Source organism: Oncorhynchus clarkii, chromosome 7, assembly GCF_045791955.1.
Source record: "Oncorhynchus clarkii lewisi isolate Uvic-CL-2024 chromosome 7, UVic_Ocla_1.0, whole genome shotgun sequence".
In the NCBI taxonomy this organism is placed as follows: Eukaryota; Metazoa; Chordata; class Actinopteri; order Salmoniformes; family Salmonidae; genus Oncorhynchus; species Oncorhynchus clarkii.
In genome coordinates this window covers 74,740,101-74,758,448 of record NC_092153.1, presented here as the reverse complement: position 1 = coordinate 74,758,448, position 18,348 = coordinate 74,740,101, and the positions used below count along the sequence as shown (strand labels likewise).

General features: G+C 43.0%; 1 protein-coding gene across 1 annotated transcript in view; it reads left to right on the top strand.

Annotated features, from left to right (window-relative positions):
- Window positions 1-312: 312 nt before the first annotated feature.
- LOC139414454 (potassium voltage-gated channel subfamily KQT member 2-like) overlaps window positions 313-18,348 on the top strand; it is a 61,504-nt gene continuing 43,468 nt past the window's right edge. The window contains exon 1 of the mRNA XM_071162366.1: window positions 313-617. Within this exon, the coding sequence (XP_071018467.1) occupies window positions 313-617 (305 nt within the window). The remainder of the gene's footprint in view (window positions 618-18,348) is intronic.

The following is an 18,348-nucleotide window of genomic DNA, read 5'->3' as shown; positions in this document are numbered from 1 at the left end:
TGCCAGCGTTTACATTGTTTATATATTGTGTTGTTTTCTGTAGTTTATGCCCTAATAAAAATGTAGGATATTTTCCTTTTTTCTGTTGTCAGGTGGACGGAAAATGCTAAAGTAGGAAAATTGTGTTAATTTCAGATTCTTCTCTGCATTTCAATTGGCTTCTCAGAAACAGGGTATCCTCAGCCACGCGCACATGCAGGGGCGAGCGCTCTAAGGATCATATCCTACACGCCCATCACTGCAATGCTGCTACCTGGTAAAGGGCGAAAAAAATCTCCAACTCCAAGCTCCCCATGACAGTATTTAGCCAGAATGGTCAAGAAATCCGGTACAGGCGGGGTTTACCCTGGTCCAGCTGTGGAGAAAAAGCTAAAAGTCGGCTTTGTCGGGCTAGAAGCTGGGGCTAGTACGGATTTAAACAGAGATGGGGCGCTGCTCATAGCAGGTGCCGACGCCGAGGCAACAAAGCGAGGCAGCATCCTTAGCAAACAGAGATCCAGTCTCTCTGGCAAACCGAAGCCTCCAAAGAGAAATGCATTCTACAGAAGAGTGCAGAATTTTCTTTATAATGTTTTGGAGAGACCAAGAGGATGGGCATTTATTTACCACGCATACGTGTAAGTTTCTGTTTTAGGCTATTTGTTTAAATGGGTTAAAAGCAAGCCTCCAACACTCATGTCTCGGGAAGCGTGAAAGCGCCTGAATCATTGTGTATTGTTTTGTTCTTTATAAATAGGCAGAGAAGACATGTCAAGACGACTGATTCATTCAGAGGTGTAGCGGTATGGTGGTGGGGCGTGCAATCAGTCAGCATTAATATATAGCTTTGGCGCGCACATAAATCATGTTGATATCGTCATCTTCTGTTCATTTACCGTGTATGTAACCTACGACGTACACATACTTTATATGGGATGTGGTATATGCTATTTGGTTCCTTTTTTTCCACTACTTGGCATCGAGAAGTTACCTCAGACTTTATATATTGAAAATATTTCAATAGATCATTCCAAAGAACTGCTTCATATCAGGGCAAATAAATACCTCGGGAGTTTCATATATTGAAATATGCCATTGCATATAATCTAGGGCTAGAATACTCGAAATTATAGTGTGGTTTACGAATGTTATTCAAATTATGCAAAACTCCAGATATTTTAAGACATCTTGCCTTCCTGGAGTCTGACAGCGAATATTACATCAACACGAGTTGCTTCTTTCCAAGTGAAGGTTCGTTTATGTTGTTGGCATAGCATACTTTATCAATATAAAATACAATCAATAGGCTACCTAGGCGATCATGCTTTTAGGAACGTGGACTGTGCATTTTTACATCAAAACATAAGCCTATGATGTATTGGTGTGAATTCCTTAATTTACACAGATATGTCTCATGAAGAATTTTCAACGCTTTACGGTCACGATAGGATTTCCCTTTTTAACCATAGTTATTAGGTTACTCTCAGTCGATGTAATGTGATTCAGACTGAGCTAATTGAGCGTACTGCTGCAATCCTTTCAGGGCTTTTCTCAATTCAGCACCAAAAGCAGCTGGACAGCTCCGATAGCTGCTGCATTTATCTCGAAAACTACCGCATTTGTTCTGAGAGGCAAACATACAATGTAGCTAGTCTACATTAGACCTATGGTACCATACAAACCAAATGATTGCATCACGGTGTTCTTTTTATTTTTATGTCTGTTTTGATTTGTTTTTCAATGGAGTATGGATCTTTTTTGTACCAGAGGAGAATTCTGAACATTGAGCATAAAAGGATGAGAAAGCAGCGGATCCTCGCAGACCTAGATTGTATTCATGTTGGTTCGTCTAATATATAATTTATACACTCTGTCTCTCCTTCTCCCCATCACTTACAGTACGTCCTGTTTTCTCTATAAATATCGTTGTGGGCTCAGTCAGAAACATGAGATTCACATCCACAGGCAGTTTCAATCTCTTTTTCACATAGACGAACACGGTATGCTTTTATCAAGTAGGCCTACATGTATCCAATAATGCTGTTTCTCTCTCGCTTTCTTCTTCACATAGAGGAACACAGTATACTTTCAGTAAGAAATGTACAGTTTCTCTTTCTCCTCCTCATAAACAAAAACAGTAATAGGCTCAAGCAACATATTATTTCCCGGAAATGGATGACTATCTTTTGCCTAGCAAATGAATGGACGGTACTTCCAACACATCAGAATCATTCAGAGAATGCATAAAACATTGATTAGAGACAAATGAAAAGTTTTGTCACTGCTATGGGCGTTGTCACACTGGCAGAGTTGACAAACAGGCATCCTGTGGGAAACAGGCTACTGGGTTCAGATACATTGGCATTTTTGTCCAGTGGCGAGTTTTTGAACCCGGGCTGACCTGCCTAGGTGTGAAATGGTCAATATGGAAGTTTTATTAAACAGACAAGCTCATGACAAGATTCTTCAAACAACAGGCCTTTATCTAGCATAAAACCTCTATCTATTCCAAAAACAATAATTGTGAATGTACAATAGTCGTAACTGTTTTTTTGTTTCCTTGAACTTTGTGTTGCAGCTTGCACTGGTGTTACACAGACCGAACACCTGTTTGCCTGACCTACCCCTTTGTGTTGCCCAAATAAACACCTGTGTACTATGTGGTTGTGGGTGGGTGGGTGTGAGTGAGGGGGTGGGTGGGTGTATGCGTACTGGGTGTGACCAACCCAATGTCGAGGTATGGTTTAGTTTACAGTGCTGGCCGGGAAACTGCTATGGTACCAAGGGGCTTGGAAGTCTGTCCAAGGCTGTGCTAGGCTTTCCTGGGCTGTGCTAGACTGTCCAATGTTGTCCTGGGCTGTGCTAGACTGTCCAATGTTGTCCTGGGCTGTGCTAGACTGTGCTAGGCAGTCCTGGGCTGGGCTACGCTGGGCTGCACTGGGCTGTCCTGGGCTGGGCTGTGCTGTGTGTGAGCTAGTGATGCCTCCACACTCTACTGATTAACCTGAGTCATTAGGGAGGAAGATGATGACCTCACCTGAGTAGGTCTGATAAGACCCAGGCACTGCCTGCCAGACTGACAATTACATCTGACTGCCTGGAACATTAACACCCGCCTGGGTGATAACAATGGGACAAATGGAATTCCTCCTTCAACATGAGAACAGTGATAAAGAGAGAGAAGGGATTGTCTGGCAGCATTATGAAAGATGGTCAAGGGTATGGGAGGTTTCACTGCAGTCTCCGTATTCCAGACTATTGTGTCCAGCATACACCAAATTGTATTGAGAGGGAGAATGGTATCCACAATAAAAGCCTTGAGTGATATAAAGATATTTTTGTATTGTTATTTTTAAAACACCCAAAAGCGATAAGGATTGTAAAATCTTTAATGGAGACTCACTTAACCCAACAATGCAATCTTTACACCGGTGCTTGGCCTAAAGATCTTGCCTTTTGTGTTTCCATGGCTGAGACCAGGGCTGATTTAGTGTCACTGGGAAGCCTCATTATAATGTAACGAAAGTCTGATTCATTTCAGATCATTTACCTCTTCCCTCACTGACTGTAAGCTGCTCTGGATAGGAGCATCTGTTAAAATGACCAACATGTAAAAAATGATATATATATTCTTTGGAACCTGAAGGTAACATTGAGAAGGCCTAATTGCAGCTTTAGCGGTGTGAAGACAGGATGTCAACATCATCCGTCTGGCAAAAAGGCTGTGGGCCAAGTGCCTGCCTAATGAGGCTGAAAAACAGTGACTCCCATTGGCTAAGGTACAATCAGAACCAGTCAACCACCTGGACCGGAGTACAAGGGAACAGTGGTGGAAAAAGTACCCAATTGTCATACTTGAGCAAAAGTAAAGATACCTTTAATATAGAACCAGGAACAGATGTAGCCCTTGGTTCACTCCAGATCTGACTGCCCTTGACCAGCGCAAAAACATCATGTGACGTTCTGCATTAGCATCAAATAGCCCCTGCGATATGCAACTTTTCAGGGAAGTTAAGAACCAATATACACAGGCAGTTAGGAATGCAAAGGCTAACTTTTTACAGAAATGTGCATCCTGTTGCACAAACTCCAAAAAGTTCTGAGACACTGTAAAGTCCATGGAGAGTAAGAACACCTCCTCGCAGCTGCCTGCTGCACTGAGGCTAGGAAACACTGTCACCACTGATAAATCCACGATAATTGAACATTTCAATAATAATTTTTCTACGGCTGGCCATGCTTTCCACCTGGCTACCCCTACCCCGGTCAACTGCCCTGCACCCCCCACAGCAACTTGCCCAAGCCTCCCCCATTTCTCCTTCACCCAAATCTAGATAGCTGATGTTCTGAAAGAACTGCAAAATCTGGACCCCTACAAATCAGCTGGGCTAGACAATCTGGACGGTCTCTTTCTAAAATTATCCGCCACAATTGTTGCAACCCCTATTACTAGTCTGTTCAACCTCTCTTTTGTATCATCTGAGATCCCCAAAGATTGGAAAGCTGCCGCGGTCATCTTCAAAGGGGGATGCACCCTAGACCCAAACTGTTACAGACCTATATCCATCCTACCCTGCCTTTCTAAGGTCTTCGAAAGCCAAGTTAACAAACAGATCCCCGACGATTTCGAATCCCACAGTACCTTCTCCACTATGCAATCTGGTTTCCGAGCTGGTCATGGGTGCACTTCAGCCAAGCTCAAGGTCCTAAACGATATCCTAACCGCCATTGATAAAAGACAATATTGTGCAGCCGTATTCATCGACCTGGCCAAGGCTTTCGACTCTGTCAATCACCGCATTCTTATTGGGAGCCTTCGTTTCTCAAATGACTGCCTCGCCTGGTTCACTAACTACTTCTCAAAGTTCAGTGTGTCAAATCGGAGGGCCTGTTGTCCGGACCTCTAGCAGTCTCTATGGGGATATCACAGGGTTCAATTCTTGAGCTGACTCTTTTAGCTGTAGACAGAAATGATGTTGCTCTTGCTGCTGATAATTCTCTGATCCACCTCTACCCAGACAACACCGTATACTTTTGTATACTTCTGGCTCTTCTTTGGACACTGTGTTAACTAACCTCCAGACGAGCTTCAATGCCATAAAACACTCCTTCCATGGCCTCCAACTGCTCTTAAATGCAAGTAAAACTAAATGCATACTCTTCAACCGATCGCTGCCCGCACCTGCCCGCCCGTCTAGTATCACTACTCTGGACGGTTCTGTATGAGTGAAGGATGGTTTGTTGCGAAATAGGAAGCCGATTCTAGATTTAATTTTGGATTGGAGATGCTTAATGTGAGTCTGGAAGGAGAGTTTACAGTCTAACCAGACAACTACAAATACCTAGGTACCTCCTTCCAGACTCACATTAAGCAACTCCAATCCAAAATTAAATTTAGAATCAGCTTCCTATTTCGTAACAATGCATCCTTTACTCATGCTGCCGAACATACCCTCGTAAAACTGACTATCTTACCGATCCTTGACTTCGGTGATGTCATTTACAAAATAGCCTCCAACACTATACTCAACAAATTGGATGCAGTCTATAAAGGTGCCATCCGTTTTGTCACCAAAGCCCCATATACTACCCACCACTGCAACCTGTATGCTCTCGTTGGCTGGCCCTCACTTATTTTTCGTTGCCAGACCCACTGGCTCCAGGTCATCTATAAGTCTTTGCTAGGTAAAGCCCACCTTATCTCAGCTCACTGGTCACCATAGCAGCACCCACCCGTAGCACGCGCTCCTGCAGGTATAATTCACTGGTCACCACAAAGCCAATTCTTCCTTTGGCTGCCTTTCCTTCCAGTTCTCTGCTGCCAATAACTGAAACAAACTGCAAAAATCACTAAAGCTGGAGACCCATATCTCCCTCACTAACTTTAAGCATCAGCTGTCAGAGCAGCGTACAGATCATTGCACCTGTACATAGCCCATCTGTAAATAGCCCATCCAACTACCTCATCACCATATTGTTATTTTTTGTTGTTGCGCCTTTACACCCCAGTATCTCTACTTGCACATTCATCTTCTGCACATCTATTACTCCAGTGTTTAATTGCTTTATTGTAATTATTTCGCCACTATGGCCTATTTATTGCCTTACCTCCCTAATCTTACTTAATTTGCATACACTGTATATAGACTTTTCTATTGTACGTTTGTTTATTTCATGTGTTGTTGTTTATGTCGCACTGCTTTGCTTCATCTTGGCCAGGTGCAGTTGTAAATGACAACTTGTTTTCAACTGGCCTTCCTGGTTAAATAAAGGTGAAATAAAAAAATATCTAGAAAATTACTCAAGTAAAAGTGAAAGTCACCCAGTAAAATAGTACTTGAGTAAAAGTCTAAAAGTATTTGGTTTGACATATACTTAAGTATCAAAAGTAAATGTAATTGCAAAAATATACTTAAGTATCAAAATGAAAAGTATAAATCATTTCAAATTCCTTATATTAAGCAAACCAGACGGCACAATTTTCTAGTTTTTATGTATTGTTGGATAGCTAGTGGCACACTCCAACACTCGGACATCATTTACAAACAAAGCATGTATGCTTAGTGAGTCTGCCAGATCAGAGGCAGTAGGGATGACCAAGAATGTTCTCTTGATAAGTGTGTGAATTTGACCATTTTCCTCTACTGCTAAGCATTCAAAATGTTACAAGTACTTTTTGGTGTCAGGGAACATTTATGTAGAAAAAAGTAAAGGACACATACCCCCAAAAACTACTTAGGTAGTACTTTAAAGTGTTTTATTAAATAATTTACACCACTGCAAGGGAGATGCATTATGTTACAAGTGGTAGTGTGGTAATCTAGTTCCCAGACACTTCCCCTCAATGCTTTGTCCAATAGCCTGTGAATGAGGGTTGTAGTGTAGCAACACTTTACTGAAAGCCAACCGGTATAATGTATTTCAGACTTTCTAATTAAGCGATAAGTCACAAGGGGGTGTGGTACATGGCCAATATACCATAGCGAAGGGCTGTTCTTAGGCACGAAGCAATGCTGTGTGGTATATTGGCCATATTCCACAAACCCCTGAGGTGCCTGATTGCTATTATAAACTGGTTATCAACGTAATTATAGCAGTGACAATAAATGTTTTGTCATACCCATGGTATATGGTCTGATATACTACGGTTTTCAGCCAATCAGCAATCAGGGCTCGAACCACCCAGAATATAATGTCTGATAATGATCCTGACTATATATTGGCCATTTTGAGTCAGTTGAAAATGTCCTGCATAGAGAGACACAGCATATTATAAGCCTTATTATAATACATTATAAAGGCTCATGAAGGCTTATAACAAGTTCTAAAGGATTATAGCTGAAAGGCCTTAAGTAAGTCTCACTGGTAGTTTTACAGTATATTTTATTCTATAGTTGTGTGTGTGTTTGAACTATGTACGAAGTTGTACATCTATGGGTGTGCACCTGTACTGACATACAGTACATGTGTCTGTGTGCCTGGCACTGCATAGGTGTGTTCGGCGGCTTGGACTGGTCTATTTGGTTTATGGCTAAGCTGTGTGCAACCAAGAATGACATCTTCATGTCTGCCCCTCAGAGCCGCCGGTCACTCCTCACAGATAGGCCATCAATTGTTCCATTGAGGAACCTATCCAGTGTTGTGCGATAAACACACCGCTAATGAGGCGAGAAGACGCTAGACGAGGCGAGAAGACGCTAGACGAGGCGAGAAGACGCTAGACGAGGCGAGAAGAGTCTAGCGAGAAGACGCTAGACGAGGCGAGAAGACGCTAGACGAGGCGAGGCGAGAAGACGCTAGACGAGGCGAGAAGATGCTAGACGAAGCGAGAAGACGCTAGACGAGGCGAGAAGACGCTAGACGAAGCGAGATGCGAGACCAGACACTAGACGAGGCGAGAAGACATTAGACGAGGCGAGAAGACGCTAGACGAGGCGAGAAGACGCTAGACGAGGCGAGAAGACGCTAGACGAAGCGAGATGCAAGAAGACGCTAGACGAGAAGACGTTAGACGAGGCGAGAAGACGCTAGACGAGGCGAGAAGACGCTAGACGAGGCGAGAAGACGCTAGACGAGGCGAGAAGACGCTAGACGAGGCGAGAAGACGTTAGACGAGGCGAGAAGACGTTAGACGAGGCGAGAAGACATTAGACGAGATGAGACTGTGATGGAGAAAATGTTTGGCCGGCTTCTGAGTAGTTTCCCCCATTACTGTTCGGTTTCATAAGACCATTCAGAATAAGCCTATGCTGACTTGGTGGGTTTTGTGTTACGCTGGTTGGGAATGTGGTCGTTAGGTGCTATGGTAACCCTGACTGCATTTACATGGAGTGTTCAAATTGAAGGCTTGAAGGAAAGTCTTAAAATTGATAGCAAGTTATTCAGAAGGCCAATATGTGTTATTAATTGAAAATAGGCCTACGCTACCACTCCCAGTGTCAAGCCATTATGCTGATCTAGGGTCAGGTCCCCATTCTTTTTCATTCTGATTTTAAAAGGCATAACAGATCCTAGATCAGCAGTCCTACTCTGAGACACTATGATTACAGGCCTTGGAGTCCTCGATTTCTACCCTTATCGTCCCTTTCTAGTCCAAGATGCCGCTGTATCCTTAAAAGTCTTCTGCGGATGTATTCTAGGCCAGATTGTGCTAAGATAGGCTATGTAATTACAGCCTATTTGGAGACTAATACTACATGATGCATACATGCAAAACTTGTGGTTCTCTCACCTGATGTAAAACAGGCTAAAAATAACTCTAAGTGACGATAGTGCTCAATCGTCGTGACTTGTTTCCTCCGAGAATACGTCTGACCTTGCAACTCATTCTTCAGACCAGTGGTTCCTAACCTTTTTTGAACCGTGGTACACTTTGATTGGATAAAAAATTCTGTGTCACACCTAAACCTTTCCTTATATACTTAGTGGCAATGACCTTCATCTGATCTATACTGAAAATATATATTTTTTTATGTTATGTGTGAAAGAGTGTCCAGCAAATCTCTGATAGAAATAAAAATGTATAGTTCTGGTAAAATAGGTCTCAGAGGACAGTGTGGTAAGTTGAGAGACATTTTTTACATTCAGCATCACTCCATCAAGGGAATTATATATTGAACAAAAATGTAAACGCAACATGCAACAATTTCAATAATTTTGCTAAATTACAGTTCATATAAGTAAATCAGTCAATTTAAATACATATATTAGGCTCTAATCTATGGATTTTACATGACTGGGCAGGGGCACAGCCACAGGTGGGCCTGAGAGAGCATAGGCCCACCCACTGGGGAGCCAGGCCCAGCCAATCAGAATGAATTTTTCCTCACAAAAGGGATTTATTGCAGACAGAAATACTCCTCAGTTTCATCAGCTGTCCAAATGGCTAGTCTCAGATGACCCGGCAGGTGAAGAAGCCAGATGTGGAGGTCCTGGGCTGGCGTGGTTACACGTGGTCTGTGGTTGTGAGGCCGGTTGGACATACTGCCAAATTCTCTAAAATGGCTTATGGTCCATTCTCTGGCAACAGCTCTGGTGGACATTCCTGCAATCAGCATGCCATTTGCACGCTATCTCAAAACTTGAGACATCTGTGGCATTGTGTTGTGTGACAAACCTGCACATTTTAAAGTGGCCTTTTATTGTCCACCAGCACAAGGTGCACCTGTGTAATGATCATGCTGTTTAATCAGCTTCTTGATATGCCACACCTGTCAGATGGATGGATAATCTTGGCAAATGGGAAATGTTCACTAAGAGGGATGTAAACACATTTCTGCACAAAATTTGAGATAAATACGCTTTCTGTGCGTATGGAACATTTCTGGAATCTTTTATTTCAGCTCATAACCAACACTTTCCGTGTTGCGTTTTATATTTTTGTTCAGTATAGTATTCTTCCTTTAACAAAGATATATAGGATGTTGTGTATTCGTGGAAATAATCAGAATTCATGTAAACGTTAGTTTTAGAAACATAGCTTGTCCAAAAGAAGGTGTTCTCTTGGCACAACTGACTCTATTAAAACCATGACTATCTTTATTTCCTTAATGCAATTCAACATGATCAAAATCACTTTTTTGTTTTAATCATTTTAATAATATTTGAACACATGTGTAACACCTTTAAAAACATAGGACCTTTAAAAACATTTAAAAACATTTAACATAGGACAGGCCCTGTTGTTACCTCATATTCCAGTTATAATGCCTTGCATTACGCCTGGGATAAAAACATTTACATTTTCTCAACTTATAAGCATCATGAAATCAATAATTTGCTAACATTGGATAACATTCATATATTGTCCATCTCTGAAACTGACTTAGATAATTCCTTTGACGATACAGCAGTAGCAATATAGGGATATATGATCTCCGGAAGAGACAGGAATGCCTATGGGGGAGGTGTTGTTAGATTAGTGTGACTTTCCTTGTCTATCAGTGACCCAGGAAGAGTAGCTGCTGCTTCTTCAAAAGCTAATGGGGATCCAAATAAACAATACAAAAATAAACATCTTTTTCACTATATAAGCCCACACAGCTACGAGGAAGCACTTTCATGCTAGGTTTAAGACCTAATATTGAAGCTTATAGAGACCCCAACTTATGTATAAAACAATCTTAAAATGATCTACTTAAGTTTAGATACAAGCATCATGAAACCTCTAACACTAAAAATGAATTAGACTTGTTGAAAATCTTTTTTTTTTTTCACCTAACTTGCTTACCACTTTTTCCATGTGTTTTTTTAAATTATGATCTCTTCCTAAATATTTGGTCAAAATATTAATTTTGTGTATGGTTTCCTAGAAACAAGGGTGGCTAAGTTTACCTCTTTGGCTCAACACCCCACTTTCCCTACTTTTGAACGGAAAGATCTATAGATCTATAGTTGTCTGCATTGTAAAGATCCAACCACAGACACAAAGCCATTCTCCCTTTGTTTCTATGGGAGATGATGTGGTACTGATAAGCATCACCAGACTTGCCTGTGATAATGGTTCTCACAGGCAAAGTCCAATTGTACACATTACTGTGCTTGTGTTGCGCGCCCCTCAAATTATACAAATGTAACAGCTCCAGCACACCGGACAAGAAACAACAATCCAGATGTAACCATGTGTGCCACTCAATGTATTATCTGATTGCTATTCTTTCTATTGGCACTGATGTTCCCCAGTCAAAATCCCACGTTCATTCCACAGGTCACGTTTTTAAAAAAATTATCAAGGCACACCAGTGTGTAGCGGCACACCGGTTGAAAACCACTGCATTAGACGTGACCAATTAACCACTTGTATGGAGAAAGGTGTGCTCAAGTGTTTGACGAGTGTGTCAAAACAGACGCCATTACGGAGTTGACAGTTATTACGTAGGTGACAAGTACTTGACAGGCACAATTTTTAAGTGTGTGTGTGTACATTTGAGTACTTGTACTAGTGTCTGCTTGGGTTTGCATAATTGAGGCTGTGCCTACGTTGCAATGTGCTAACACACTGTGCATGGAGACAAACAGACCCAATGTTGCAACTTGCTGCAGCAGTTGACAGGTGTCAGCCTGCCTCCTGTACATTACATCAAACGTTAGTTCAAAGGTTAGAGACGCCTCTGTCAAAACCAGAAAACCTCCAGAAATGTCACCCTGCACTCCACACACACACACACCTCAGAGTCGACCCAACACCTATCACACTCCATGGCCAAGCACATCTGAGGTGTTTGTGGATACGTGCCCAAGAGATACTGCCACATGCTCGGAATATCCAAACAGCCGGCTTCTCTTACCTTCAGAATGAGACACATCTTTAAGCCATCTTTCAAATCCCCACTCCACCGTTTCCAGCTGAAGGGAGGTGTGAAAGCTCAGGGACTGTTGAATAATTAATTAGTATTTGCATGAGTTTTGAATGTGGACATGTTTATCACAGAGAGGAATTAAGAAGTAAAAAACATTGTTAAAACAATACATTTAATCTCATGGATGGTCAGATTCTGTATGAACTTGAGGGGTTAGATTTCTCCAGCCCCCTCCCTCAGCTGTTTACCAAAACAGAGGCAGGGTTACCGCTTTGTTGTTTGAACCGCAGATTGCCCATTTAAAGAAGGCTAAATGCTCATGAAATTAAATGGATACAGCAGGGATTTCAGATTTTATTCTAACTTTTTCCCCCTATCATTTGATTTAAGTAAATTATTAATTTCACTGTTGTTATTCTTTGCATAACCATTTGGGTTTCACGAAACAGCTGTTTCTAACAGTGGGTTCCGTTTTCATGGAGGTCTTTTCAGAACACTTCCTGTTTTGTTTTAACTGCCATTGTCTTAGTCATATGAACGTAAAGGCTCTGGTCAAAAGTGGTGCACCATACAGGGTGAGTAGTGCACTATATAGGGAATAGGGTGAGTAGTGCACTATATAGGGAATAGGGTGAGTAGTGCACTATATAGGGAATAGGGTGAGTAGGGCACTATATAGGGAATAGGGTGAGTAGTGCACTATATAGGGAATAGGGTGAGTAGTGCACTATATAGGGAATAGGGTGAGTAGGGCACTATATAGGGAATAGGGTGAGTAGGGCACTATATAGGGAATAGGGTGAGTAGGGCACTATATAGGGAATAGGGTGAGTAGTGCACTATATAGGGAATAGGGTGAGTAGTGCACTATATAGGGAATATGGTGAGTAGGGCACTATATAGGGAATAGGGTGAGTAGTGCACTATATAGGGAATAGGGTGAGTAGTGCACTACATAGGGAATAATGTGAGTAGTGTACTACATAGGGAATAGGTTGAGTAGTGTACTACATAGGGAATAGGGTGAGTAGTGATCTGCATAAGGAATATGGTGAGTAGTGATCTGCATAAGGAATAGGGTGAGTAGTTTACTACATAGGGAATAGGTTGAGTAGTGTACTACATAGGGAATAGGGTGAGTAGTGATCTGCATAAGGAATATGGTGAGTAGTGTTCTGCATAAGGAATAGGGTGAGTAGTTTACTACATAGGGAATAGGGTGAGTAGTGCACTACATAGGGAATATGGTGAGTAGTGCACCACATAGGGAATATGGTGAATAGTGCACTACATAGTTGTGTAGGGTGCCATTTGGAACCTTGGCCATACTGTTTTCCTTTTACAGGCAGGTGCCTGGAAATCTATATTTGTTGTTGATTTGAACATAATATGGTCTGAGGGGTCAAGTCATCTGTTGAAGCCCTGTACAGTATATTGACCACAGCCTTATGAGCTGTAATCGATGCCTCTGTCCTCAGAGGTGGTTGTGTCAAGGATAGAGCAAACACATATACTGTACACACACCTGAAATATGTAGCACCTCATCAAGGTCATAGCTTAGGGACTGCCAGACAGCATCAACCCATGTTACACAGCACAGGTGGCTGGTGGCACCTTAATTGGGAAGGACGAGCTGGCTCACAGTAATGGCTGGAACAGAATGAATGGATTGGTATCAAACACATCAAACACATGTGTTTCCATGTGTTTGATATCTTTCCATTCACACCATTCCAGCCATTATGACCTGTCCTCCCCTCACCAGCCTCCCGTGCCGTATACCAAACCCATCTTGATACCACTTCACTTTCTAAAACAATCCTATCGTACAAGTAGCTTTCGATTCTAAGTAGAGTGGTTTTTAACTGTCATTCTTCATGAATCCTTCCCATGTTCGTCATTGACCATCAGAATGCATGGTTCATTATCATATTCTCAATTTGCTCCTTCGGGCTTATGCTACTCCAACCTCACATGCCGAAAACTGACCGATCGATCGTTCCAGCGAGCAACTCTCTCTGAGTTCAAAGCGGGCCTCCATTTTTAACTGGGCTGTGTTCGACATGTACAAAAACACTTCGGACAGAAAAGTTGGTGGCGGTGGCACCAATTAGCTCGGTCTCCTCAAATCCAATCGGAGGTTTCAGCGAAGTCACTGGGCCCAGATGAGAGCGCTGACCTTCAACCTCGTATTCCTTGCTGGAGAGCGCTTTTCCGTGAACTCATTTGCATGGCGGAGATGTACAGGGTATGCTGAGGGGAATGTAGCTAAATGTTATCACTGTGTTTCAGCAGAACCAAAAGACCTGGACTGCAGTTGAGATTACATTAAAAGTACATAGTAGCTGCCTCCCAAATGGCGCGGTGGTCCAAGGCACTGCGTCGCAGTGCCAGCTGTGCCACTAGAGATTCTGGTTTGAGTTCAGGCTCTGTCGTAGCCGGCCGCGACCGGGAGACCCATGGGACAGCGTACAATTGGCCCAGCGTCGTGCGGGTTAGGGGAGGGTTTGGCCGGCAGGGATGTCTTGTCCCATCGCGCACTAGCGACTCCTGGGGCGGGCCGGGCGCAGTGCACACTGACACGGTCGCCAGTTGTACGGTGTTTCCTCCGACACATTGGTGCGGCTGGCTTCCGGGTTAAGTGGGCATTGTGTCAAGAAGCAGTGCAGCTCAGCTGGGTTGAGTTTCGGAGGACACACTGCTCTCGACCTTCGCCTCTCCCGAATCCGTACGGGACTTGCAGTGATGAGATGAGACTGTAACTACCAATTGGATACCTCAAAGTTGGGGAGAAAACGGGGATTTTTTTTTGTTGTTGTTATGAATCAAAATACAAGTACATAGTAGCTGCATTAGCTGATTGCTGCTTAACTCCAGACAGTGTCACTGGGAGAAATTAAAAACAAACATGCCTACACACAGACAGACAAACACATACACACCCAAGTGAGAAGTGACTGCAGGGTTATCTGTTATTTTATTTGTGCATTGAGTTATTTTGATCCACTGCCCCCGTGCTGTTTGCTGGATCACTGTGGGGACTTGTGTGGAGTGCAGTTGTTTTCTCTTTGTATTCCCTCTCTTTATCTCTTTAATTTTCACCTTCTCTGTCTTTCTATGTCTCCTTTTTCTCTCTCTCCCTCTCTTGCCCCCCCCCCCCCCTTATCCTCCACGGCGCTGGTAGAGATGCTGTGCTGCAGGTCTGAGACAGGCTAGACTTGTCCTCTGGCTCTCTGTACTCCCTGTGCTGCTATTGCTGCTGCTGAGTGGGCTGTATTTCTTCCAGCCTGTCTGGCAGCATCTGTCTGAGCCCTAGACGAGATGGTGTGATGGCTTACTGTAGCCCACCCCACTGACACTGTGAGGGAAGAAGAGCAGCCTTCTATTGCAAAAACGACCCCAGGAATGGGTTTATCAATGACCAGAGCCTGGTGATATCTGAGAGAGAGCGCGATGGAGAGAGGAGAGAGACCATTCTCTAGGACCCAGACTAATACCTTAAGAGGGAGATAAGCGATACAAAAGGAAAAGGAATCCTTCAACCCTGCAGCTCATCCTCTACAGAGGAGCAGGCCCAGACAGAGGAGCAGGCCCAGACAGAGGAGCAGGCCCAGACAGAGGAGCAGGCCCAGACAGAGGAGCAGGCCCAGACAGAGGAGCAGGCCCAGACAGAGTAGTAGGCCCAGACAGAGTAGTAGGCCCAGACAGAGTAGCAGGCCCAGACAGAGGAGCAGGCCCAGACAGAGGAGCAGGCCCAGACAGAGGAGCAGGCCCAGACAGAGGAGCAGGCCCAGACATGAAACGGAGCATGGTTTGGTTTACATCCTGTATGTCTCCAGCTCAGCCTATGGCGCTTTAGGCTATATTCCTATTCTGTACCCTGTCCTGAAGTGTGCACTCATACACTCTCCCTCATAGATTTACTAAATATTGGACTGGTGTGAGGAATATGGTTGAAACTCCCTGCAGCCATGCTTGCATTATCTGTTATTAGACCATGATCTGTTTATAATTAAGCAGGTTCCATTGACCCAAGTTTATTAGCCAAACGCAGTGTCATGACTAAAAAACATCAATTTTGAGTAAGTTTAAATGTTGGTATCCAGAAATATAATACCATATAATAATACCTATTACAATACATTGTAAAGATTCATACATGCTTATACAAGGTTAAAAGGATTATAGCCTAGGTTTTAAGTAGTAGGACAAACTTTTTTCTCTCTCTCTTTTCTCATCCCCGATACAGCACTGTTCATCCAATGATTCATCAGTTTATATCTTCAAATGGCTTTAAGCGCACTGACGTGGGATGTTTCATCTACGTACTAGACAACTGTTTCCACGTAGTCGAAGGTGTCTAATGAGTCTGCAGCGACTCTGTGCTAGAGCACTGGTTGTACTATCTGTCTACATCCACAAATGGCACCCTATTCCCTACATAGTTCACTACGTTTGACCGAGGCCCACAGTGTGAACAATGTACTTTAAAGGGAAATAGCGTGCCATTTGTGACTCAGCCGCTGTCCTGGTGACGAGGCGCTACCCATTTTCCCTTGTTGGAAATTTTATGCATCACACATTGATGTGCCAGGGGAAGCATTGTCAGCCATAATAGACAGCAGATGTCTCCCTCAGTTGTCCTTGAAACGATACAACATTTTACATGTACACTACCGGTCAAAAGTTTTAGAGCACCTACTCATTCAAAGGTTTTTCTTTATTTTGACTATTTTCTACATTGTAGAATAACAGTGAAGACATCAAAACTATGAAACAACACATATGGAATCATGTAATAACCAAAAAAGTGTTAAACAAATCTAAATATATTTTGATTTGGCAAAGCCAAAGCCAAAGCCAAAAGCCACCCTCTGCCTTAACAACTTTGCACACTCTTGGCATTCTCTCAACCAGCTTCATGAGGTAGTCTCCTGGAATGCATTTCAATTAACAGGTGTGCCTTCTTAAAAGTTAATTTGTGGAATTTCTTTCATTCTTAATGTGTTTGAGCCAATCAGTGGTACCAGCCTCAGAAATTGCAGGTCAAAAAAGAGTTCAAGTAACAGACAAATCTCAACATCAACTGTTCAGAGGTGACTGTGTGAATCAGGTCTTCATGGTCGAATATCTGCAAAGAAACCACTGCTAAAGAACACCAATAAGAAGAAGAGACTTGCTTGGGCCAAGAAACACAAGCAATGGACATTAGACCGATGGAAATGTGTCCTTTGTTCTGGAGTCCAAATTGGAGATTTTTGATTCCAACCACCGTGTCTTTGTGAGATGCGGTGTGGGTGAACAGATCTCCGCATGTGTGGTTCCCTCCGTGAAGCATGGATGAGGAGTGATCGTATTGGGGTGCTTTGCTGGTGACACTGTCTGTGATTTATTTAGAATTCAAGGTACACTTAACCAGCATGGCTACCACAGCATTCCACAGTGATACCCCATCCCATCTGGTTTGGGCTTAGTGGGACTATCATTTGTTTTTCAACAGGACAATGACCCAACACACCTCCAGGTGAAAACCTGAACAAAGTCACGGGCCAACATTGAACAAATTAACCTTTTAATATGGACCCAAACAAGTTTTGCTTTAACATTGAATATGGAACAAGCATTGCTTATTACCATACAATATATAATTTAATAGTGGAGACATGCAAAATCGAATTTCAAATGAAAAAACACATCAATGGCATTCATTTATTAAATAAATAAAATGTAAATAAAAATTGTATGCCTCTTTTCTATTTGCAGCCTTCTGATTTAAATACCAAAATAAACTTTTTCCACTGGCTAATAATTTTACAAATAAAATGATAATAAATCAATCAACCATTCAAGCCCATGCCTTGTAGCAAGAAAAACTGCATAAAGAAAACGTTAATTATTGCACACTGGTCTAATCTGATGTGCCCAAGCCAGATACCTGGCATCTCTTCTTGGATGCTAGTTCATCAATGTCTGGGCTCAAGCTCTGAGCTGAAGAAATCCTCAGTATCGAGCGAAGATGTTCATCAGTCAGACGTCTCCTGTGAGTTGTTTTGGTCATCTTCATCGAGGAGAAAAGTTGCTCGCATAGATAAGTGCTGCCGAACATGGAGAGCATCTGAGCAGCTTGGGTGCGGAGCTGAGGCATTGTGTCAGGGATGAACCGTGGAAACTGTGCGGCGCCCACAGCATCATACTTTGACTTCAGCGTGTCGTTGCACTGGAGTTCAATCAGCTCCATTTGGATGTTGGTTGGTGCATTTTCCACATCAACTGCGAAGGGATTACTAAGCAGTTCAAACTTGCATTTCTGGGCATCGAAGTCGGCAAATCGCCGGCTAAACTCAGCGGCGAGAACACTGAGTTTTTCAGCAAACTGTGCGCATGGGAACACGGCGGTAGAGATCTGCGCTTTTATGGATTGGCAGCAGGGAAAATGGCAAGGGTTTCCTTGCAGCATCTGATTCTCCCACAGGCACAGTTTAGTTTTGAAGGCCCTCACTGCAGCGTACATGTCTGTGATGATGCGCCCCCGCCCCTGAAGCTGCAGGTTCAGCGCATCGAGATGGCTCG